Consider the following 25,532-nt stretch of genomic DNA (forward strand, 5'->3'; position numbering starts at 1 on the left):
CTATACCACCCTTCCATATGGCTCAGGGCGGTTTACATAGAACATCACAGGGGATACATGGAACGAGTCAACATACAACATAGTCAATATACAACAAGAACAACCCAACAGAGGTTCTAAACAACAACTTCATTGATCCCAACAACCCTGCATTTTCAGCTAACCCTGCATTTTATTCGTTCGTTTATTAGAAAGAGGCCAGGATAACTTTCTTCACAACCAACGAAGCGCCCCTCAGGAAACGTCTTCCCTGAATGTGCCTCAGAACAGGGGTAGTCAACCTGTGGTCCTCCAGATGTGCATGGACTACAATTCCCATGAGCCCCTGCCAGCAAACGCTGGCAGGGGCTCATGGGAATTGTAGTCCATGCACATCTGGAGGACCACAGGTTGACTACCCCTGCCTTAGAGGACAGAACGGGACAAGATTCCCGCCGTTCCCTTCCCCCTGATTGGTGGGCTCGACCGCGTCACCTCTGCCAAGGCCGCCCAGGTGCTCCTTAGCCGTTATTCCCCCCTCCCTCCAACCGCTACCCGAGAAAGTGGGGGGGGGAGCGCGCTTCCCAAGACTTGGGCGTGGCCCGCTGCCTGTCACTCTCTCCCCAACGTCCGAAAGGAGAGAGGCGGGAAAGGGGGCGTGCGCCTAGGCCGCCGCTTCTCTCCGCCCCGATAGGAGGAAAGGCGAGCGAAGAGGCGGGGCCTCGCCACGGGCGCGCCTGCGCGGCATCGCGGCCACGGCCAGTCGGCGAGAGGCGCCGCCGCAGTCGGGAGGGGTGTCCTGCGTTCCAGCCGCGAGGCGAGCCATGGGAGCCGGTCCGTGATTGAGCCCGCCCAGGGAGGATGCCGCGTTGGCCCGGAGCCTCCTCGGGGCGGCGCGGGGAGCGGCTCTGACTGGCTGGTGCCGCGACCGCCGCAGCAGAAGCGAAACCAGGGAGTGGCCGCGGAGAAAGGCGCGGGGAGCCCTGCCCGAGGCGGCCGCGGAGAGCCTCCATGAGCCGCCGCACCGCCGCCGCCGCCGCCGCCTCCTCCTCTCCGGGCCGCCGCCGCCGCCCTTTGTCTTCCCGGCGCTGAGGGGCGGCATGTCGACGTGGCTCAGCTGCCGCCTGCCGCTCCTTTTGGGGCCGGCGGGCTCGGCGGCTTGGGCTGCCCGCCTCGGGCTCCAACCGAAGGCGACGCCGCGGCGGCCGCTCAGCAGCAGCAGCAGTTCCTCCACCGCCGCCGGCTGTCGCTGCCTGCTCCGCCGCCGCTGCTGCCTGGCCCGGCCCGGCCGGTGGGGCTTCTCCCGGGCGCTGGGCACCCACCCCAAGAAAGAGCCCATGGAGGCGCTCAACACGGCGCAGGGAGCCCGCGACTTCATCTACAGCCTGCACTCCACCGAGCGGAGCTGCCTGCTGCGGGAGCTGCACCGCTTCGAGTCCATCGCCATCGCTCAAGGTGAGAGGGGGGGAAGAGAGAGATTTGGGAGGGGGCACCTGCCTCCCCCCCCCCGGACCTGTGGCACCTTCCCCCCACTTTCCTGCGAGCCGGGCTCGAAACATTCTCTCTTGCAAGGGGATACGCAAGGATCGGAGTCCGTCGAGCAGCCTCGCCTTGAAATTGGGGGGGGGGGGGGGGAGAGAAACACTTAGCAAGAGTTTCGCAAAGATTGAAGCAGTGCCCTAGCACAGTTTCCAAGTGTGTGATGTACGAAAGGGGCAGCTTTCGAGGTTCTGCTCTGGGCTCCCTCTTTTTTCCTTTTATTTTTGTCCTGCAGGTACCCAGTAAGGTGGCTTGCCATCTGGGATTAGCACTGGAGTCTGGTAGAACCTTAATGACTCAAAACATTTGTGCTTTTGTGAGTCATGAGAAGCAGGGACTCTCAAAAGCTCCTACCCTGCTACCTATTTTGTTAGGCTTTAAGATGGTACCTGGAGTCTTGCTCTTTTCTACTGCTTCTAGACAGATGGACACAGCTACCCGTCTTGATCTTGAATCAGGACACTTTAGGTACCTGATTTCTTTCTCCTGGGATAGGTTTAAACTTGTTTTTGATTCGGGGGTGGGGTGGAGGCTTTATCCATTGTGGTAGGGAGAATGTGTGGAGGGAGAAGAAACCCAAACAAATTATTTTCCTTTTCTCCAAGTTGCTTTAAGGAGTGAGACTGTTGCTATAGATTCCCAGTCACGGGACATCAGGGTCACGTGTAGTTTAGTCATCAGAGTTGAAGAAAGAGCAACTTTGTCTTTGGTTATCAAAAGCGTCAGTTCAATCAAGCTTGATGGGACTAAACTCCCAGCTAAGTGCACTTTAGTTTGTGGCTCTCCTTTGACTATCACTTAAGTTGGCACACAGTCCTGGAATTCTTTTCCTTGCATTCTGTCAGTGCCAGGATGCAGCCCTTGGAGGATACTGTGAGTGATCATATGTCTCATGCTATACTGTTTTTCCTGAGCACTGAGTAATTGTTACCAACCTCTGTGTCTTTAGGGTTACAGAGGATAAGTCCATCGAATTGTCGTGAGACCTGGTGTATTTTTCTCCATACAATAAAGAGGAATTGCTAGGGCTTTGGAATGCATGAACATAAAAGCAGCCTTGCCTGGATTAAACTAGTTTATTAGGTCAGCATAGTGGCCAAACCACTGCCCAAGAGGACCAACAAGCAGGCCATAGAGGTAAAGACTGCCTTCTCATACTGGTGTCGGCTTCTGTGCATGGAGGTTCCTTTTACTCACCGTAGCTAAAAGCTTTGCAGTATGCTGGGAGCGATTGAGGGCAAAAGAAGAAGGGGACGACAGAGAATGAGGTGCTTGGATGGAGTCACTGAAGCAGTAGGTGCTAACTTAAATGGACTCCGGGGAATGGTAGAGGACAGGAAGGCCTGGAGGATCATTGTCCATGGGGGCGCGATGGGTCGGACACGACTTCGCACCTAACAACAACAAAGGTTATATGAACATGGAAGAGTTTTTTCTTATGTTCACTGTCCTATGCATAGTATTTAGAGAGCAGATGTTCCATGTCAAAAGGAATAGTGTCCAAATAGGAGACTCAAGACCTAGGTAAGTGACAGTCTTGGCTTTACACGAGCGGTGGGAAATCCTGTCGGTATTGGTTCCCAGTCCTTGGTAACTGTGTGTATGTGGAGATGCACCAGCTTCTCTCCTTGAAAGGGTCAGGTATTAGGTCACATGAACCATTCTGGCCTGAGGCCTTAGAATGCTGCTTCACTACTAGTCGGAAGAAACAGTATTGACCTTGCTAGACCAAGGGATCTGACTGTGACGGCAGTAATATTACAGTACTGCTCTGTGTAGGAATGATTTTTAGCTTGCTAGTGCAGTGTTGCTTTACCAACATTTGGGAACCTGAACTAAAGCTAATTCTAGCAAAGGATTCACTACATTATTAAGACACGATCTGTCTGACAGATTTTTATCCGACCCTTCCTTCACATAATTTAAGGCAGTTTGCATGGTTTTCTCAGTTTCATTCTCACACCAAACCTGTGCAGTAGGTTAGACTGTGGGAGCAAATGGCCCAAGGTCAGTTTCATGACGAAATGGGGATTAAATTCGGATTTCCCAGGGTGTAGTCCAACACACTGCTTTTCCGACTGCAGTGTTCTGCTGCACACTAAATTTTTATATGAATAGATCGTCAAGAAAACTTAGCTCATTCCTCCGATTGCTTTTCGCTTTCTTCCATGTATTCTTTCTCATTTGTACTATCTGGCTAAAATATCTCTAGGCTGTGGTTATTTGGTTTGTGACTATCTTAAAGATTGAGACCTCTCACAAGATTGAGACCTCAACTGAAAGGCAAGCTTGAAGTGTTCTTCAGGCTTGCCTTTTAGTTGAACAGTTTGGTTTCTTTCCTCCCACCACCATTTGGTAAGGTGTTTTCACAGCAAACCCCCCCCCCCCCCAGAGCATGAGCTTAACTTAGTTTATCTGGATAGATTCAAATGAGTAGCCGTGTTGGTCTGAAGTAGCACAATAAAATCAGAGTCCTGTAGCACCTTTAAGACCAACAAGGATTTATTCAAGGCGTGAGCTTTCGAGTGCAAGGTCTGACGAAGGGTGCTTGCACTCGAAAGCTCACGCCTTGAATAAATCTGTGTTGGTCTTAAAGGTGCTACTGGCCTCTTAGTTTATCTGGTTCATCAGATGCTAAATCTGAGAGGTGTTTGATAGGGCAGTATGACCATATAAAGGGACAATGCAAAACCGAAAGGTTGAGCTGCAAAAATAATTTGAACTCACCAGTGCATGCCCACCTGTTTCAGAAATGAATGACCAAGCTTTTTCTGACACATGTGGGAAAGCACTGGTGATTGAGAACTTGGCAAAAGCAGAGAATGGTGGCCCCTGAAAGTGCATAGTTTAGAACAGGGGTAGTCAAGCTGCGGCCCTCCAGATGTCCATGGACTACAATTCCCATGAGCCCCTGCCAGGGGACATCTGGAGGGCTACAGTTTGACTACCCCTGGTTTAGAAGGTGGGCTCCAAGTCAGATACCTTTACATTAGAAAGACTAGTTGGAGCAGCACCTAACAGATTTTTCTTTGCCACTGTGCAAGCCTTTTGATTTTATACATGAGTGCATTCCTCACAATAATTTGACCACCAAGGAAGACCCCTCGGGGGTCCATTCTATGTTGGTCTATTCCATGTGCGGTTAGAAAGGTGATGATTTTAAATTATGATGACTATTTTTTGCAGCTCCTAACATTATTGTTTTTGCAGCTCCTAACATATAAAGGGACACTCATCAATAGAAATTATGCATGGGGAAATTAAGGGTGCAAAAAAAAATCCTGCAGTGTGAGAAATAAATGTATGGTAGAACACAATTTTAAAATTAAGTACTAATATTAAAATTAAAAACCCAAGGCTTATCTCATAGCCTTAATAAAATGAGTGCATACACCCATACCAGTGCCTCTGCAAACCAGACATACTTAGGCATTACTGCCTTTATCAATAGTCAGCCATGAAATAAAAACAGCATACATAAAATACAAGAATTACAAAGATTGTTATATACAGAGTTAGCTCCTATAAATAAAATTATATTATATACTCTGGACACTCTGGATCTTAATCAAGTCTGTGGATGAGGAGGCCTGATAAAACAAATTGAAGGGTTTTGTTCACCCTTAGGGTTTCAAAAGCAGGCCCTAGTCAAGTTAAGCACTTTCAGTGTCCAGGGAATTGTCACATGAAAGTTCACACCTTGAATAAGTATACAAGATGCCATTGAACTCAAATTTTGTTGGAAGAAGCATGCCCAAGTTGATTTTACTCCCCACCAGGCAAGAGGAATGTTGCACAACATTCTCCTTGATCATACAATCCCAGCAACCAGATTTCAAGTAAAATGTAGTTGAGCTCTCACTTGATCCTGGCTGACTATCAGTGTCTGTATCCTGTTGGGAGCTTCTGTCAGCCTTCCACATAGTTCTGCAGGAACTATGGAAGTTTTCTTTGTTTCACATAGGGCCTCAACTGCTGATTTCAACAAATTGATGCCAGGGAGCTTGGCAACTTTGCCTCCCAATCTTCATGACATCATAGTAGTGCAGTCAATTTCTAGTAAAGGCTGCCAAGTATCCATTTACCTTGGATGTTGTGTACTTAGTTTCTGCAGACTGAAACAGTTACTGTTTTGTTTTGACTGCCTACTTGATGCTCCATTTGTATTTCTGTGGTCATGCTTGCACAGAGGGATCAGGGGTAAAGCTTTACAGCTGTTCCTAAAATATATATATATATATTTTGCCCAATTGATTGAGAAGTAGCACAACAACATTTGCTTAAAAGATCACGCAATGTAAAGATTTATTATTTAGTTTAGTTAAAAAATGACCAGCTGAACTATTCTTATGATAATCGTAGTATGCAGGGAATCAGATTCACTTTGTGGCTCTGTAAAAACAGGTTATTAAATATAAATGTGACCCAGAACAAGAATTTTAATGATAACAAGTTACAAGACTGATGTTAATTTTTGATACGGTGCCCTACTTCATTTGGAAGCCATGCAGATGTGCGGAAACTACAAGATTAGTTCCTTGCTTATTCAGACTTGCAGAAGGAAGTATGCCTATGCAGTGGTGCCCCTCAAACAATGTGGCTGAAGTAGTCAGCCATTACTTGAAACCCCAACCTCCCTCCACTCTTATCAGTCAAGCTTTTTGAGTATATGACTAAGCATTTGTGGGGAAGCAAGTTTTTATTTATTTATTTATTATATTTGTATACCGCCCTCCCCGAGGGCTCAAGGTGGTTTACAGGGAACAGGAAAAGTTCGCTTCATACTAAGTTGTAGAAACTAAGAGGTAGCAAGAAATTCTTGCTTAGCTCAGTAGTAAAGATAAAGAGTCCAGCTACTGAACTTTTGCCCTTTTCTAGGCTAACAAGGTTACCCATTTTGTTAGCACAACGTGTCTCCAAAGCCTGGTACAAAAGGGAAACTTATCCCTTTTGCCATGCCGGGAAATCTCAGGAGGTGGATATTCTTGCCTATCTAACATGGAAGTAAGACCCTTCTCAAAATGTACCATGATGTACCAGTAGGTTTTGAGAGTGATAGCACCCTTGTGTTGTACATCCAGGTACAACGTCCCCCCACCTTACAGCTGTTACTGGCCACCTAACCAACTGCATTGGTGGCCTCATGTATATGGTGATTTGTTGATGGTTGCTTACAATTCCATTTATCATTGAAGGATCGTTTATCAGCACTAAGCAAGTTCTAGGTAGGTAGAAGGTGGCTTTATTTCCCAGACTCATAACTGAGTAATAACAACTGAAATTGACACACTGAACTATCATTTGTGTGTGAAGGAACAGGAAATACACAATAGTTAATGCTGTGTAAGGCATACATGATTGAAATAAGAAAGTTTATCCATCATATTGCTCAAGCTGACTGAAGCTGTGGAAGGCAGTCAGTATTTTAAATGTGGTACAATATTTGGCTGCCCACTTGAATCCACAATACAGCCTTGTTACCGTAGCCTGGCATTTTGTAAATATGGGCTCAGAGTGGTATAGGTATCTTTTAAAGGATATATGATTGAACACCCTGTTGTAAAAATGGTATGGGAGTAGCGAGGGGTGAGGGGTTGTAAATACTTCAATGTTAAAAGGCAAGCTGGTGTCATTGATTTCTTATGTTTGGTAAACTTCAGCATCCCGGTTTCCCAAGCCACTGGTGCCACTTGAGATGCCTAAGAAGCTGGTAGCACCACCAGAGCCAGCTGGTATTTGGGGTATAGTAAATCTTCTCTTTTGCTGCTTGTTAGTTAACCTGGCATGTCCTGCTAACAGAAATGCAAGTGGTCATTTTGTTTTCATCCGTGTAGAAGCATAATTTGGGGGGCATGTTATTAGATGGTGGTCTTCAAAAAGACAAGACTTTAGAGACATATTTTTAACTAGCTGATATTTTTTAGTTCCACATGCATGCTCCTAAGACTTCAGTTCATTAGCCTCTTAAGCAGGTTGTAGTTGTATTTTAATATAGTTGAATCTCACCATATTCAGAAGGGCTTCTGTAGTGATTCAGATACTAATTCAATTGGTTTGTGAAATCCTATACCTATACAGTAATACCTCCTTCAAAGCTGTCTAAGCAAAGCACTTTTTACCCTGGATGTACTATTCAAAGTAAAACAGTGGGAAGGTACTGTTTTTTGGATCTGGAGCAGAAAGTAAATGTGGAGGCGACACAACACCTCTGAGAGTGAAATGGCCACCTCCTAGCTACATAGAAGATCTATAAGACCTATAAATCTAGGAATGAGGCCTCAGTGGGGCTAACAGAGGAGGCGGCTGCAGCTCTTGGGGAAGGAAGACCCTACAAGGAAAGGAGACTTGTAAGAGGCTTCCTGGAATGCTCTAGAACAGGGACCAGACAGAGGAATCAACACTTCTTTAAAGAGCTACTTCATTAACCAGTTTGCTTTTGGGGTGTGGTGTTATAGGAGGTATTGCTGTATTGAAAGCATCAATGTTCTGAGTAAAAGCAATAGGTTAGGGTTGTACAATAAATTCTACTTGTATTAAATGCATTTCATTGTTCAGTAATTTTATTCATTTTTGTTATTGCATGTACTCAGTCTTTTATTCATTTCTATTGGATTGGATAATGTTCCAGGTATGGACAGAAATATTAGGGGACTAGTTGTTGAGCTTCACTAGGAACACTATAGAGCAGGGGTAGTCAACTTGTGGTCCTCCAGATGTTCATTGCGGTTGCTGGCAGGGGCTCATGGGAATTGTAGTCTATGAACATCTGGAGGACCACAAGTTGACTACCCCTGCTATAGAGGATGTCATGGCACATGTAAAGCAGAACAAACCTGGCCAGTCTGGATAGCATGACAAGAAGGGCGCCTGGAGATCCAGAACAGAATAGCCTTTAAGGGAAATAAGAAAAAGGCAGAGTAGAAACATAATTATATGGCCTGGTGTAGATTAGAAACCATCCAGCCAATTCTTGGTGGATACAACTTGTTGACATACAGAAGCATCTGAGAAGATAGAGTTCAAGGATAGAAGTATTGGTTGAGAACCAAAATATATTTTGTATATGTATGAGAAATTTGTGATCACTATTTTTAAACAGACTTAGCAGGAATTAACTAACATTTTTAAATATTCGAAGAAGATATTTTAAATATAGATAACCTTGTTTGAATCTGTAAAATGAGTTAGCCAAGAATGCTCACCTTTATCAAGTGGGCCAGTTAGCTAAGTTAGGGGATGATTATAAAATCTTACAAATATGGAAACTGAAGCAGTGCCAATGCACCAGGTGGACAGGGAGGTAAAGTGCCTTCTGTCATTTATAGTGTATGTGTTATCTGAACTGGCATTCTACAAAGCTATTTCATTACCTGTCATTTGTGGCGCCCTGAAGGAAGTGATTAATGTCTAACTGATGACTTGGATAAAATCTTAGATAAAACCAGTGCATTTCCTATTTAGAAACTGTACTGAGAGATATGATTTATATTGTCAAGGTTCGTTTATTTACAGTCATTTAGATCAGCATCGGAATAGCACCACAGCTCAGACAGAATATGTAATATATATTTGTACAGTTTGGTAACCACTCAAAAAGGCAACAACAATAACGCAGTAATTATTTACGTTGTGTGTGCTCAATAACTGCATCATTTTTATTGTTACCAGTATACTAATTTAGCCAGCAGTGATATGAGAGAAACCTTCCACTGCATCTTCAGTTTTAAAAAGACCTTCAGAAAGGACTGTAATCTACAAGCAAAAAGGCAAAGACATACCTTGTCTTTTTGCTGCCCGATTATGCACTTTATAGTCTAAATTATAAATCTCTTCTTGTCATCTGAATGGTTTAACAAATGTTCAGGGCAAATACCTAGCAAGTATACTGTTCTTTGAGCTTTGACTCACAATGCATTGATGATTTTTGCAGTGCTTTCTCCAGTATGTGAGTACTTAACTATCTAAAAGTGCTGATCTATGCTTAATTTTCTGAATTCCAATAGCATCCTGCCGTACAAGTGTTTACGGCTGCTTGCCAGTTTTCTTGGCTGGCTTAGTCTGTATTTTCTCAGTTGGGATTCTTTCATGCTGCTCTGTCAAAATTATGTATATATTGGTTATGTGTTAATGAGTTACACTTGTGCTGAGATTTCTAAAACAGTATGAGTCTCATGTGACTGTTGGGATTAGATCTGCATTAGGTCATTAATGTCAGATATTTTGAACACATTTTTGATCCTTCAAATGCAGTGAAACAAAATATGTGAAAACTAATATTGAGCTTTAAGACGTTGGGCCAGCTCCAAGCAAATCCAGTTTTGACACACACAATGAACTACCTTGTATGTACTTAAGTATAATTAGTTAAGCAGTGTCTGCAGGCAGGCTTCACTGCATTTGTAATGACTGTGCAGTTTCTAATATGTGACTGCAGCATTTATCACTGAATCTGATGCTTATAGTATTAATGGAGGAGAGCTATAGAGATACCATGGACTGCCAAAAAGACAAACAAGTGGATTCTAGATAAAATTAAACCTGAACTCTCCCTAGAAATCAAAATAACTTGAGACTATTATACTATGATCACATTATTAGAAGACAACGGTCACTGGAAAAGACAATAATGCTAGGAAAAGTTGAAGGTAGCAGGAAAAGAAGACCTAGCATGAAATGTGTTGACTCCATCAAGGAAGCCATGCCCCTCAGATAGCAAGACCTGAGCAAGCAGTCAATGAGAGGACATTTCTGAGGTCATTAATTCATAGTTCAGCCTGGAGAAAAGGAGGTTGAGAGGGGACATGATAGCCCTCTTAAGTATTTGAAAGGTTGTCACTTGGAGGAGGGCAGGATACAGTTCCCATTGGCCGCAGAGGGAAGGACACGCAGTAATGGGTTTAAACTACAAGTACAACGATATAGGCTAGATATTAGGGGGGAAAATTTCACCGTCAGAGTAGTTCAGCAGTGGAATAGGCTGCCTAAGGAGGTGGTGAGCTCCCCCTCACTGGCAGTCTTCAAGCAAAGGTTGGATACACACTTTTCTTGGATGCTTTAGGATGCTTTGGGCTGATCCTGCGTTGAGCAGGGTGTTGGACTAGATGGCTTGTATGGCCCCTTCCAACTCTATGATTCTATAAGGTTGCAATAAGTCAAAAGTGACTTGGTAGCACTTAACACACAACTTTGATGGTGCATCAAGGTAACATATTCTGGCCTATTCAACAGCGAACTTGTATGCTCCTAAGATATGTCACATCTGAATACTTCAGTATTTTTGATTAAGCTGGTAGAGAATAGCATATTGTTTAACCCCTTCCCTGCTGTCATTTTTGAAATGTGTCGGAAGACTAAAGGAAAGAAAATGTTATGCCCATTTTTTTAAATGGGAGGAGAGATGGCCATGATGTTTTGTTGGGCAAATTGGAGGACTGAAGACTGGATTTTCAGATGGTTAGGTGGACAGGGAACTGGTTAGAAAACCATACCGAAGAATAGTCAGTGATATTTCATCAGATTGGAAGGAGATGAGCAATGGGGTTCCACAGGGCTTGGTACTGCTTCTGCTACTTTTCAACATAAGCATCAATGATCTGGATGAAGGGGTAGAGGGGACTCCCCACTAAATTTGCAAATGACACCAAATTTAGAGGAGTAGCAAACACCCCGGAAGATAGAGATAGAGCAACGAGATCTGAGCATGCTGGAAAAGGAGGCAAATTAAAACTATGATTCTCACCTAGGGATTTCCAGGAGGAAAGGGGAGACATAAAGAGAACTCAAACACCGTGTCACAAATTAGGAACAACTTCCAAACTGCAGCCCAGATCATCATAACAATAAGTTCTAAGTAATATGGCTGGCCCAAAGAAACAGCCCCAAAGGCAAATCTGTATCTAAGCCATGGGTGCCAAACCTGTGCTCCATAGTATGCAAGTGGCCCACAGTCCTCTCACATGGCAGTGGCACTCAGTGAGGGAGGTGCCAACAAAGCAGCATTCCATTAACTTCACAGCTTCTCGCCATCGCTCTGTTACAAGACATGATTGGGGGGGGGTTTGGAACACTGACTCTCAGCTGCTCTCTAGACTGAAAGGGGGCATTCTGGACCTCCCTCCCCTGGAAATTTCTCTGCTCAGTGGGATGCAGCACATTCATTTTCCATCAGGGTTGTCAGAATGCTTGCACTTACTCCAGATAATAACTGAAGAGGCGGCATTCTGACCCCATCAAAAAGCTGTTCTGTACTGTAATAAGAACCAGATGCTTTCATCAGGCAGCCCAATTGAATCTTGTTTTGAGCAATTTGACATTGCCTTTTGCCGGTGGGTGAAGAATTTTCTGTCTTGTTCGACATTCCCTTGCTCTCTATTTCATTTATATGTATCGTTGTTGCAAATTGTGATGTGTATTTGTGTAAGTGAATATATTGAAAGCCCTGGCCTGGAAAGCGCACGCTAGAACAATCTTGTCAGATCTCAAAAGTTAATTAGGGTCACCCTGATTAGTATTTGGACGAGAAACCACCAATGGGTGTCAGGATAGCTACGCAGAGGCAGTCAATGGCAAATCACGCTGAACATCTCTTGCTTAGAAAACTTCATGAGAGGTCACCATAAGTCAGTTACAACTTGATGACAAATGTGTGTGTGTTGAAAAGTTTTTTAGTGTTTGACTGTTTATCACTTTAAGAATTGCTGGGTGGTAACATGGCATAAACATGTTTTAAATAATTATATTAATTATAGCCCTCCTGATTTTTTTGGGGGGGTCAGGTCTCAAAAGGAAGCTTGGTACAATTTGGCTAAGAATGACAAATATAGAAACTAGGGGCCAAGCCCCTTGCATTCAGGAATACAATGGGGGCTAGATTGGTGGTGGTGGTGAAAGAACTCTGTGGATGGCCTCCCCCCCCCCCCCCGGACATGGAAAGGCTGCAGGCCGGAGGCCCCCGGGAAGGATTATCACCAGCAGGGGCAGCTTTCACACAGCAGGGATCTGCAGCCTTGGAGGGAAGTGAAGGAGGGAGGGGGTGGTCAGGAGGGGAGACGGAAGGTGATTGGCTGGCCGCTGTACAGACAGGCAAGCTGGTTGGAGGAGGAGGCATTCAGGGGGTGGTACACCTGTCCTGAGTGGATGTTAAGCACTGAGTGGCACTTAAGCCATGAGACACACTCCTCCTCCAAGGCCTTACCAGAAATATATTATGTGGAGCAGATATTTGTTTTGTATTGGGTTCACTTTTGAGAGGCAGTATGAGAAGCATTTCAGTGGGTTGAAATTCAAACTCTATGATTATATGATTCTAATGGCAAGACATTTTAATATTTTACAGTGAATGTTTTTCTGTTCAGTAATTACGTTTATATGTCGCTTAAAACACACATGTAACTGTAGCTTGTAGCTGCTACTGTTGTACGCAGATTTTTTAAATTGAACTTCAGCTAACTGGAGACACTGACTTAATTGTTGTAGCAGTGCTGGTTGCCATGGCAATCAGTGCCCTGTCATAAACCCCAACTTTTTGTTCAGATTAAAGACAAATTGGCCTATGAATAGCTATGAATAAATTTGCATTTGTTTTGAAAGTTACAAATGACAAATGCTACATCCAAGTTTTAAGTTGGTGTCAACAGCATGATCCCTTCCATTGGGATCTGTTAATTCTTTAACAGATTCTTCAGCTTCCTGTCTGGATGGAAGGAGTCTCCTTTCCCCATGTTTGTGCCTGGATCAGGAATAGGAGCAGGGCTTGCGGGGAGTCATGCTCCGTCAAGCTTCTTAACTTGATACAGGCCTCATTCTACTTCAACTTTTGATAGCCTTTGTCTCCAGTTCCTCCTTTTTCAGTTTTACTTTCCCCCCCAACAAAACAAAATCAGAGTCCAGTGGCAACTTTAAGACCAACAGTGATTTATTCAAGGTGTGAGCTTTCGAGTGCAAGGAAAAGTGAGGAAGAATGCTTGCACGTGAAAGCCTTGAATAAATCATTGTTGGTCTTAAAGGTGCCACTGAACTCTGATTTTTGTTTTGTTGTGCTGCTTCAGACCAACATGGCTACCCACTTGAATCTGACTTTTTCTCCCACTTTGAGTGGGCTTTGCCAGGCAGTTTCTTTCCCTGAGCAACTGCTTTATATCCTCCCACACTAGAGAAGGCACCTCAGCGATGTATGGAGAAGGGCAGCCCTGGGAGTCTGTTCCAGGCTGAAGAATGGCTAATATGCTCCCACATTTGGAGTCTTAGGAAGTGCATGCTAGGGAAGGTACTGCAGGCTGCAAATGCCAAGTTTCGTCTCAGAAAAGACTTAGTTGCTTTGATCTGCAAGAGCCAATTTTCACTAGCCATTCTATGGGTGGATCAAAGAAATGAATGATGAGGCAGTAGAGCTACTCCTCACACCCTGCCACCAGAAGCAGACCGGGCAGGAAGAATGGCAGACAAGCAGACTCATCTGTCTGGCCAGCCATTGTATAGCTCCAAATCTAAGGCACACCAAGGCCACTCTGAGAACAGGGGACCCAGCACTCATCAGGGTCAGAAGCAAAATGGCCAGCTCAGTTTCTTCATCAGTTTATCCAGTTTACATTTGGGCAAGGGGGAGAAAAAAAGTGGTATTTGAGACAGAGTTCCAATCTAGACATTGCTTTGAACAAGACTCTTTCCCAGGTTTCATTGAGTAAAGGGTCAGAGTCTTATAAGGATGAGTGGTATCCAAATTAAGGAAATAAGAGAACCTTCATAAGGGTAACCTCAGTCAAAGTCAGCCTCAGATAGATTCTGCAGAAGGAAAACAGTTGGTGGTTTCCTGAATTCTTTGAATAGCGACCATGTGTTTTGAGAAATATTTCTTAATAGATTATCAAATACAAAAGTGTAGAGTACACAGAGGCTGTCTCAACATAGAGCATTTAGTGTGTCTCAGCACTCAAAATTGGACCTGGGTTTTGTTTTTGTTTCGTACCAAACAGCATTCTCCTTACATGGCTTCCCACAATTATGCTTGCAGAACTTGCTCTGATCTTTCCAGAGACATTGGCATCAAAACTGTTCAGCCCATATAGAATAGGAAGGTGTGGATTTCCAAACATTCCAACATGCATTCTCCTGCTCCCCACAATGCTATGGTAGGGATATTTGTTGACTTGTTTTTTTTTTTAAAAAGGTATGTCAGTATAACATTAGAAAACCTTCCAGTACTATAAGGTATCCCTGAGCTGTATAGCACAGACTAGCCCGATCTTGTCAGAGCTTGGAAGCTAAGCAGGGTCAGGTCTGGCAAGTATTTGAATGGGATTCCTCCAAGGAATACCAGGGTCATTACATAGAGGCAGGCAATGTCAAACCACCTCTGAACTCCTTTTGTCTTGAAAACCCAATGAGGTCGCCAGAAGTCAGTTGTGGTTTGCTGACACTTTCTACCATAGAGAATGGTGGACATGATGAGGTGGGAAGGAGAGCCAAGGAGAACCTAGTGTGGATGTTTCATTGCTGCTGCTTACACCTCTGTAAGGGATTCTACAGGGGGGAGTTATCCCTGTGCCCAAGCAGCCATAACTGTGATCTCAAGCTTAACATTTGTACAGGTAACCGTTGTGTACAATGTAAGTCCGTCTTGAATTAAAATTCAAGGTTGATGATTTCTTTAGATGTGGTATTATTTCACGTTGCCCTCTGCTTATCTTTTTCTTCATGCAATGCCATCAGTGTTCATGGCACTCAAGGTGAGGTCTCCAAGGATTTTGTGATTTAAAATTTATGAGTGTACAAGGGTATGAAATAGGGGCAGGAGGAAGCAGCACTGTTGGGGAATGGTTGAGCATAGACAAGTCAGTTTGAATGGGATGGAAGCTTGGGTTATTAAGCCTAAGGCTTCAGGAGAGTCATTTTTAAAATCTGGTATTGCTTACTATAGCCAAAGGAAGTCAGGAATCTTGAACAACTTGTCTTGCTAATTCCTAACCCATCATTAAAAGCCTGTTTTGCTCAAATGAATGTATAGAATATTTGGGAAACCAGAACTAGTCACAGGTTTTGTTTTTGGATTTTTTACTATCCTTTATTTATGCCACGTTTCCTTGTTAATATTTCAAAATTTCACAAAATCCCTGTCACAAATGGATTACTGAATTGCAAACAATGCAGTAAGAACCATAAAACACTCCATAAAAACCACACTGAAAACATTATAATATAGAAGAACAGTTAGCAGTCCATTACAGCAAATAAACTGGATTACAAAATTATTATATTAAAACAGTATATTATAGGAGAGATGTTCAATTTATGTACATTTTGAAGCCATGGAGAAACAGTGTTTGAAAAAACAAATGTGGGAGAAATTTAAATATATGTAATATTTATGTCACCTCATGAGAAGGAAGGACTCCCTGGAGAAGAGCCTAATGCTGGGAGCGATTGAGGACAAAAGAAGAAGGGGACGACAGAGAATGAGGTGGCTGGATGGAGTCACTGAAGCAATCGGTGCAAACTTAAATGGACTCCGGGGAATGGTAGAGGACATGAAGGCCTGGAGGATCATTGTCCATGGGGTCGCGATGGGTCGGACATGACTTTGCACCTAACAACAACATTTATGTAATCCTTTTCTATTGAACCTAAACCTGTTTTGCTGCTTTGCAGTGGCAAGTTTATTGAATGTAAAAGTGTAAATGTCTTAGTTTTCTGCAAGCAAAATTGCAAACTACAGTACCCTATGCTTTCACTAATTCCTAAAGGGGAAACCCTACTTCATTTGAGTTTTTCAGTACTTCTCAAAGAATCCCAGTTTCTCCATTGGAAGAATTCAAAACTGTACATTCATTTCAATGAAAAAAATCATAGAAGTTTTTAGTGCCCCATAAAAGTCTGGGGTAGAACCATTTGTACCAAATTCCTATCATGCCATAGAAGCTCACTGGGTGACATTATGTGAGTTATGCACTCTCTCCCTAGCCTACCTCACAGGAGGCAGAAAGAATGGAGAACCAGGCAGGTTGTTTTGGATCCCTGCTGGAGGAAAGGCAGGATACTGAGTGATGTTTGTAGAAATCTGTGTCAAAGTTTGTGAAATTTTTAAAGACTTAACAGGGAATGAGGTTGCATCACTAAGCCATGTACAGATTTCTTCCTGCAAGCAATGCAATATCCTTATGTGGTGGTGTCAGTGATAAGTCAGTTAAATGTGAGGGTGTCACATGTCTCAGCATTTAGGGTATCTCAGGATAACTGGGAGAAGAGAGGGGTGAAGATTTTTGAGATGGATCCAACCCATTCACTTTTATATCATGCTGTTATAGAGTGGAATGATAATCCAAATATTTTTTATCTTGCTTTTAATTACCTTTCTTTACTTTTCTAGAGAAGTTGGAGGTTGAGCCACCATCCACTGGGCAGCTGAAACATGGTAAATCCCTATTGTTTAAAAATAATGTGTGGGCAGTTCCTTTTAGCACTTTGTTATGAAACGATTTTGTAGTTCATTACAAGACTTGGCTTTAGTGGGACACATGAATTCACTTTCATCAGATGACTTGACTCTTTACTGACTGCTTCTTCCTCTTGTTACCCGCCCTGAGCCAGTCAGGAAGGGCAAGCTATAAAAATAAAGTTGTTGTTGTTATTCTATTGTATTACTACTACTACTACTACTACTACTACTACTACTACTAATAATAATAATAATAATAATAATAATAATAATAATAATAATAATAATTTCCAAGCTATGGTCTGAATCATGGGTAGTCAAACTGCGTCCCTCCAGATGTCCATGGACTACAATTCCCATGAGCCCCTGACAGTGTTTGAATTAACTAAGGAGTTCAAACTCTTTTCAGAAGGTCCTTTAGCTAATAAAGATAATTCTTATTAGAAAGCGTAGTGATCAGCTGAAGTGAAGGAAGTGAAATGGTAGGCTAAGAACAGAAATAGAAGCCATGATGTGGTGGGATGGAACTTCTCCTTTTAAGGTCTTTTTATTATTTTCCTGCCTTATCACAGTGGCTCTGCTAACAGAGCAACTGCACAAGATAATTAAACCTCGCCATTCAGATTTCAAAAACAGCCAAATTTTGCAGGTCTGTATTTTGCCTAAACATTGCCTGCAGCAGAAAAATACTTTGTTTCCATCTTATTCCTTTGTTAACAGATAGGCTTTTACAGCTTCTGAAGGCGAGCCAATATGGGAATGTTCCTGACCTTGTGGAGGTTATCTAAAGGGCTGGCACTATAACCACGTGGCTGTTAAACTGTAGCATATACCATCATTTGTACAGACTTAATATTTTGTCAGTGTACCTCACCCATTTGTAGAATTATGTGCCAAATAGTGACTGCAGCACCCATTTTGGCATTTGCCATACACTGAGACTACCAGTGAATATTTATATACAACCTCCCCAACGTATTTTTATTTATCTGTTTGGGAAATGTGTATACTACACTTTCTCCCATACAAGAGTCAAACCAGTTCATGATAGAATAAAATAATCCTAACCCACAGTGATAGCCTCTTGTGGCGCAGGGTGGTAAGGCAGCAGACATGCAGTCTGAAAGCTCTGCCCATGAGGCTGGGAGTTCGATCTCAGCAGCCGGCTCAAGGTCGACTCAGCCTTCCATCCTTCCGAGGTCGGTAAAATGAGTACCCAGCTTGCTGGGGGGTAAATGGCAATGACTCGGGAAGGCACTGGCAAACTACCCTGTAATGAGTCTGCCAAGAAAACGCTAGAGGGCGTCACCCCAAGGGTCAGACATGACATGGTGCTTGCTCAGGGGATACCTTTACCTTTTACCTTTAACCCACAGTGATATAAAAATCGGCTATAACAGCAACAGCAGCAACTGAAAGTAAACGGTTTTGTTTGGGCTCATTTTGTTTTAAGAACACGATCAAGGGAAACAACCAACTAGGTGAACTGAGACAGCTGAAATAAGTCTTGGATTGATGCCAAAAGATAAACATGGTGTCAGGTGTGTAGAGCAGAGGTATAGCCACTGATAAGGTTATCCCTGGAGGCAGGGATCAATGGAAGAACTGCGTAGAAGAATGCAGTGTCTGGAGAGGACTGCATTAGCACAAGGAGACCTTCAAATGCTTTGGTTTGAGGCCTTATACTACTTTATAGATTACAGTGAGTCCTATGAATTGGAGCAGGAAATACACGTGTGTATTTAAGTGTAGATCAGTTGTTTGTTTATTTATTTATTTAAATTTTTATACCACCCTTCCCTATGGCTCTGAGCAGTTTACAGAAAACATTTCAGAACATTTACATGGAACAGTATCATCAGTATCAATGTAACAGTATAACAATATAACAACAATAACATAACAACTAGAACTAGAACAGTATTTCAACAGCAGTAACTTTGACCCTTGGTAGCTTCATCCTCTCAGTCGGGGGGGGGGGGGGCTGTAGATGTTATGGATCAGTCGGCCTCAAGCAAATGCCTGGTGGAAGAGCTCCTTTTTGCAGAATTGTGGAAGTTCCGGCAGGGCCCTGTTGTTGCTTTTGGGACAGGATTGTATGAAAACTCCCTGAAAACTGGCCTACATACAGGCAACGATAATGACACCTAGATTATGTTGGTTGCTTCTCCAGATAATTCCTGTTCAGGTATATCCCGGGCCCAGTTAGCTTGTGAGATCTGGTCCCCAAGGGCTGCTTTGCATGGAGATTACTCGGAATAATTCTGTGCCTGCAGGAGATTGGATGACTCAAATATTCTTTTGTCCTTTTCTTCTAGTGTTTTTCCATAATGCGATACCTTTTGTAGGGTTTGGATTTTTGGATAATGCAATTATGATCGCTGCGGTAAGTTGCGTTACTCTTGGTTTCAGAGTCACTGGTTGTATGGGGTTCTGGTCTGTTTCCATTTTTTACTCACTAAGCAGTAAGCAGATGCAATGTTGGTTTAGTTTTCTGTTCTGCCTTTGTGTACCATTTGGGATTTGCAGCGAAGTTAATACTCTGCGTGGTGCCTTTTTGGGCTTCCCAGAGTTGGGGAGTCGGGGGGGGGGGGTCTACAGTTCTTATGTAAGCAGAACTCTTAAAGCCTAGTCAATTTATAGTCAGACAATGAAAAATTTGTATTGAATTACTCCCCCTTTATTTTCAGGGCACACAAATAGAATTATCAATAGGAATTGTCCTCGGAATATCTACTATGGCAGGCAAGTGAAATGTGTGTGTGTATAAAAATCTTTTATTCTGGCATTTTAGTGTTAATAATATGTACAGTATAATCTTAGGTGATCTTGGAATAATCTGAGACCCCTAAAAATATACAAGTTATACAAGTGTGGTTTTACAGGTGATTTAATTAAACAAAGAACAGTCTGGATTTCTCTCTCACCTGTTTAGCATATGAAAAGCATCAAGGAGAATTTTCCTTTAGTTTACGAGATTCAGATGCTCAAGCAAAACATTTATCTCTCATAATGCTCTTGATTATGGAAATCAACAGTTTTACAGTCTGAAGAATTCCTTTTTCACCGGCTTAGCTAGCTGACAGTAAAGTTGAAGGCAATAGCAGTAATAGTTTGTTATATAATATAGGAAAATGTTGCTTTCACAATGATTAATACATCCCTAGATATAAAACTGGTTTAAAACATCATTAGTTTTACCCAAGCTCCAACATAGCAGTGGTTTGACTTTAGTCTTGCCTTTCTATCTGAGTGGATTACAGTATACAGAACAATGCAGTCAATCACTGAATGATATCCAGTGAACAATGCAATGGGATTAGGACTGCAAAATTCAGAAACAGTGCAAACTGCCTAAATCAAAGTATCCTGTAAGCCAGAGGTAGTCAACCTGTGGTCCTCCAGATGTTCATGTGCATGCAGGGGCTCATGGGAATTGTAGTCCATGAAAATCTGGAGGACCACAGGTTGACTAGCCCTGCTGTAAGCAATGCAGAAAGTGAAATGGCAAAGGCAGAAGTAAAAGCAACATGCCAGCAATAATAATTGCAGCAAACTTCAAAGTCTCTTCCATTCTAAAGGTGCTGCTCCTGATCTGTTCCATTCTGCTACAGTTTTAGTCCTTCTACAGAAACACCATCTTGAACATTTGGTTTGCATATTATTTTAGGTATTATATGGTCAGACTTTTAAAACCTCAGTAATTTTAGTAGTGTGTTGTGTACTGATGTCTTCATGTAATGCTTGTGATTCTCTGATCTTAGCTGCTGCCTTGGGAAATCTTGTTTCGGATTTAGCCGGATTGGGGTAAGTGTTATATTGTATAACTATTGTCACAGGAATGTCTGTTATCAGCTACTTTTCCTCCCAGCCCTCAATGTTAAGACTGCTGTAGAAACTCCGACGTTTGTGATGTAGTACAGGAACCTGCTACAAAAAAAAGTTAATGTTTCCATTGGCCATTCCTGGAACAGCATTTTAAATCTGGGGCTTCCAATGCAAAGGTATGATGGTCTTGCGCAACATCTTTGAAGCATATAGGAATTACTGCACTGATGTATAGTTAGGTGCCAACAAAAGCAACTTCGAATGAAACAGAATATTCTAGAATAGTGGCCTCTCCAGACTTTCTGGATCCAAAGCCCATCTTTAACTCCCATGCTGCAATAGAGACCCACTGAACTGCAGGCCAGTGATGTCAGAGGCAACAGTCACATGACTGGCAGAGTAATCCGTGAACCAGCCTGTGCTGTAAGAGAATCATCTGCACTGCTGAATGGTCCCTTGCTGTCAGCATGCACATAAAAAGGCAGGGCTCTTGTATTCTCTTTGGAAGTACCTTAGTTGTGAGCTGCATCAAGCAGGTTCTGGTGCCACATACAGATTCTGTAACAAATATTAGCCAGCAGACCATTTAAAAAGCAACGGCAACAAAACAAGGATCTATAAGGCTCCTGAAACTCGTAGTTCACAGAAATGGAAAAGTTTTCAGGTTATGCTCTGTGCCGAGTTGTGTATGGGTTGTGCTGTGCTAAAAACTAGAAGAGGAGCTGGTTTTTTAATACCCTGATTTCCACTCTCTGGAGTCCCAAAGCAGCTTACAAACACTTCCCTTCCTCTCCACACAGCCGGCTCTCTGTGAGGTCGGTGGGGCTGAGAGAGAGAGCTCTAAGAGAACTGTTCTGAGAAAATCCCTAAGATAACTGACTAGGCCAGTTACCCAGCTAGCTGCATTGAGTAGTGGGGTATGAGACCCAGTTCTCTAGATTAGTGATCCCCAACCTGTGGGCCGCGGACCAAATGTGGTCCTTCGACTAATTGGAGGTGGGCCCCGAAGGATGCCTTCTCCCCCCCCCCCGGCCCTTTACAACACACTTCGGGTGTCATTGTCTCCCATCTCGATGCAGAGAAACAAGCTCAGGGTTCCCGTTGATTTGTCATTGTCATGAGTTAAAATTTCCATGAAAATAAAATGTTCCTTATGTTCATTGTTGTGGCGTGTCTGTATTTTATTTTGAAGGGATGTTTAAACAATTCCATAGCGATCAGAGAGCGTTAGGGCAGTGGTTGAGAGAGGAGTAAACAATACCTCCCCACCAGGCCTCAGTAAAAGGCGTTGAGTGGTCCCCGGTGATAAAAAGGTTGGGGACCACTGCTCTAGATTACAGTCCGGTGCTCTTTAACCACTCAATCATTGATGCACTGTTTCTAATTTAGATTAGCATTTTTTCATCTGGATTTGTTGGAACCCTGGCAACTGGCCAATGAGGGCAGGTCATCTTGAGCTGGTTCCTGAAATGATCCTTGGACTAGCTCGGTATAACAGTAGTAAAGTCCCTAAATTACTGCTGTTGGTGGACCAGAAAGAAACCCAACTGTTTAAGTAGCGTGAATGTTTGCATACTTATGAATGTACTGAATAACTCTTCGTGCATGCATTAGCATTAAGTATAGCCTTTTGACTCTGTACTTACAATAGTGCTGGCTAAGCAATGCAGACTTTCGGGGGGGGGGGCAGCATATTTAATTTCCTGCTTGTCCCTCAACCCAAAGAGCATTAGCACACAGTATCTAATGCCTCTTCAGGGGGATGTTTTTGCTCTAAGTCGTTATGATTCTTCTCAGCCTTGCAGGCTACGTCGAAGCTCTCGCCTCCAGATTGGGCCTCTCCATTCCCGAACTAACGCCCAAACAAGCTGACATGTGGCAAACGCGTGTGAGCGCGCACTTGGTGAGTGTCAATTGTACAATTTGTCGCCGTGGCGTGTCAGATGGTCAGCTAGTGAAGTGCAGTGTAAGGTAGCAATGTTCTAATCCGTCATCCCGGTGGAAGAAACAAAAAATTGATGTGGCATGCTTTGGCCACATATATCATCTGTCTTGCTTAGGAGACAGAATGGCCTTAACAGAATCTGTAGATGAGTTTTAAGTTCAGCCTCTGTGCCCAAATCAAATTGTAGAGGAAATCAAGTTTGTAAAGAAGGGTCTTTGAACATTTACACATTTTGCAGTCTCTTGTTAAGAAAGTGGCTTCAAGGAGGCAGGAGCATAAATTATGTTCACTTAGCAGAAGGACCTTCAAAATTGGGTGTCTCTCATGCACACATCAACTCTTGCATGTGGAGGTGGGAAGGTGAACGTCTTACCAATACCTTCAGCATCTGAACAGGCCCATAAATCAGTGGTCCGCAACCTTTGTCAGGCTCTGGACCGCTGCGCCGGGGTGCAGGGAGAGGGCGACCTGGGGCCCCGCACGTGCGCACCAGCCCCGGCGCAAACGCGCATGCGCGGACTTGCCGTGCATGCGTGTTTGCGCCCCCGCCGCACGCACGGCAAGTCTGCGTGCGCGTTTGCGCCGCCGGCATGCCGGCGGCCGCAGCTCCTTCTCCCCACCCCTCCAGGCCGCAAGGAAGCTTGCAGCCCGGCAAGCTTCTCTTCCCGCCCCCTCCCAAAGCAAGAAGCTTGCTGGGCCACAAGCTGATCGGCCGCTTCGGCGGCCGATTTGTTAGCAGCCTGGCGAGCTTCTCGCTGTGGGGGGGGCGGGAAGAGGGAGCCGCAGCCCAGCGCCGAGGCCTTTGTGGCCCGGCACCAGGCCGCGGACCGGGGGTTGGGGACCACTGCCATAAATGACAACTCAACAATGACTGCTTTTTCCCCCATCTCTTTTCAGGGCAAGGCCATTGGAGTGGCCATCGGCTGCCTTTTAGGAATGTTTCCATTGTTCTTCTTTAAAGATGACGAAGAAAAAAAACTGGAAGAGAAAAAAAACTGAACCTTTTTACAGATGCTTATAAAAATGTAAAATAATGTACCTCAGTTATACAGTTACACTGTCAAAAATATTTAGGGTTTAGCAGGCAGTAATGTTGTATAGAATGGGGAACAAAACCGCATGCCGTTTCATGGAAACACTAACTTATTGTGTGGCTTTGTCTTAGTACATCTTTTTATAAGGGTTTTTCCTTTTTTAAAAATGTAAACTGTTGATGTGTGTTCTCCCTACACTGGCCATTGAGTTTACCATTTCCCCTCTTAGCTGCGATCCTTGGCAAGTACTATTACACTAACTGCCTGTCATCCACGTACTGTATGGTTTGGGGAGTTGCATATTTCCTTAGCAATTGTAAAAACGCATGACACAAGTCACCCTCGCTGCTCATCAGACCCTCTGTTCCAGACTTTCAACAAAGTTGGGTGAGAGCTGGCTCCAGGACATTATGCCTTTGCTCTCCTGCTGCTCTTAATGTTCCTGGGCCACTGGCTGTGCGGTGTGTGCCCACAACAAGATCCATTGAAACGAAATATTGCGGGGGCGGGGTTGGACAAAGATATTTGCTGAAACACTTAACCGTGGAGAGTCTTCAGCTTCTTCCAGATAACTCAGTTTCAAGTATCGCCTCTCTCAGAATTCCAGCTCAGAATACATCCCGTGGGTAATCAAAATGGCACCGCTGATCAGGGAATTGAAAATGTCGATCTCCTTTAGTAATGTACAAGCAAAGCAGTGGAAATTGGAGTTTGCCCAGTGGTTGGATTTGAGATGCTATGCAAAATATCTTGCTACTTTGGCGATTCCGGGCAAGGTTTGTTGACTTGTCTTTCCCGTACTGAGCCCTGTCCCCCAGTTTATATTCACCATGGGGGTTTTGAAAATCGGGCTTAGTGTTGATAAGGGGAGCTTTTGCCGCCATCTTTCCCTGTCTTGTTTGGAAAGATAGGGAAAGATGGCAGTGAAAACTCCCTAGTGTTTGCATTACACAGGTTGCGTTGCTCAGATGTTTTTATACATATATATAGACTTGGAATCTGACCGCCAACAGCATAAAAATCCACTGGTTTCATGAAGAGAGCTTGCGTTTGTGTATTGTGCACGCTTAAAGGCGAAGCTGGAAAATGTGCCGCATAGGGGTAGTCAAACTGCGGCCCTCCAGATGTCCATGGACTACAATTCCCATGAGCCCCTGCCAGTGTTCGCTGGCAGGGGCTCATGAGAATTGTAGTTCATGGACATCTGGAGGGCCGCAGTTTGACTACCCCTGATGTCAGTTGGATTTAGGTATGAGATAAGACTTGGAGATCAGAGTAAAATTAAGTCTTGATGAGGTGAAATAGATCTCCGTTTCCCTTTTCTGGGTTCCTCTTAGGAACACAAAAAATGATCTCGGTGACCAGGATGTTAGTCTGGATGTGTCTTGGACATCTTTTGTCTAAATTTGTCTGCATCTGGATGAGTGGATCTCATTCTCAGAATGTTAATTCGCACAAATAAACTTGTCTACTTTTCATTTATTAGGACAGAAGGGTTTTCTTGCCTTATTGGTTTACAGTCATATTCAATGTTCAATAAATATCCAATGTAGCATTGATGTGTAACCTTTGTAAAGCTGCTGTGCTATGATTGATAAATAACCTGGTTTCTACCTTTTTGAACATACAACAGTTAGCATAATTGAATATCTGGCTATAAAAGAAAGGTAGGTCCTTCTGCTCTTCTGAACTCATGAAGATGTCTTGCATGGAGTCAGGCCAATGGAAGATCAAGGTCAGTTCTGTCTTCTCAGATTGGTAGTGCATCTCCAGACTC

General features: G+C 43.6%; 1 protein-coding gene across 2 annotated transcripts; it reads left to right on the forward strand.

The window, feature by feature from the left end:
- Positions 1-718: 718 nt before the first annotated feature.
- TMEM65 (transmembrane protein 65) lies at positions 719-25,237 on the forward strand. 2 transcript variants are annotated; one of them, XM_077351548.1, is made up of 8 exons: positions 719-1,434; positions 7,179-7,259; positions 16,880-16,924; positions 19,267-19,334; positions 19,639-19,693; positions 20,713-20,755; positions 22,574-22,679; positions 23,619-25,237. In XM_077351548.1, exons 1-8 carry the CDS (start codon positions 1,080-1,082, stop codon positions 23,718-23,720), a joined length of 855 nt encoding a protein of 284 aa, XP_077207663.1. In that variant the 5' UTR covers positions 719-1,079; the 3' UTR covers positions 23,721-25,237. The 2 variants fall into 2 exon arrangements, with proteins under 2 accessions (XP_077207663.1, XP_077207664.1); XM_077351549.1 differs by lacking the exon at positions 7,179-7,259 and having other exon boundaries at positions 721-1,434.
- Positions 25,238-25,532: the final 295 nt, after the last annotated feature.

This window comes from Paroedura picta, chromosome 9 (assembly GCF_049243985.1).
Source record: "Paroedura picta isolate Pp20150507F chromosome 9, Ppicta_v3.0, whole genome shotgun sequence".
In the NCBI taxonomy this organism is placed as follows: domain Eukaryota; kingdom Metazoa; phylum Chordata; class Lepidosauria; order Squamata; family Gekkonidae; genus Paroedura; species Paroedura picta.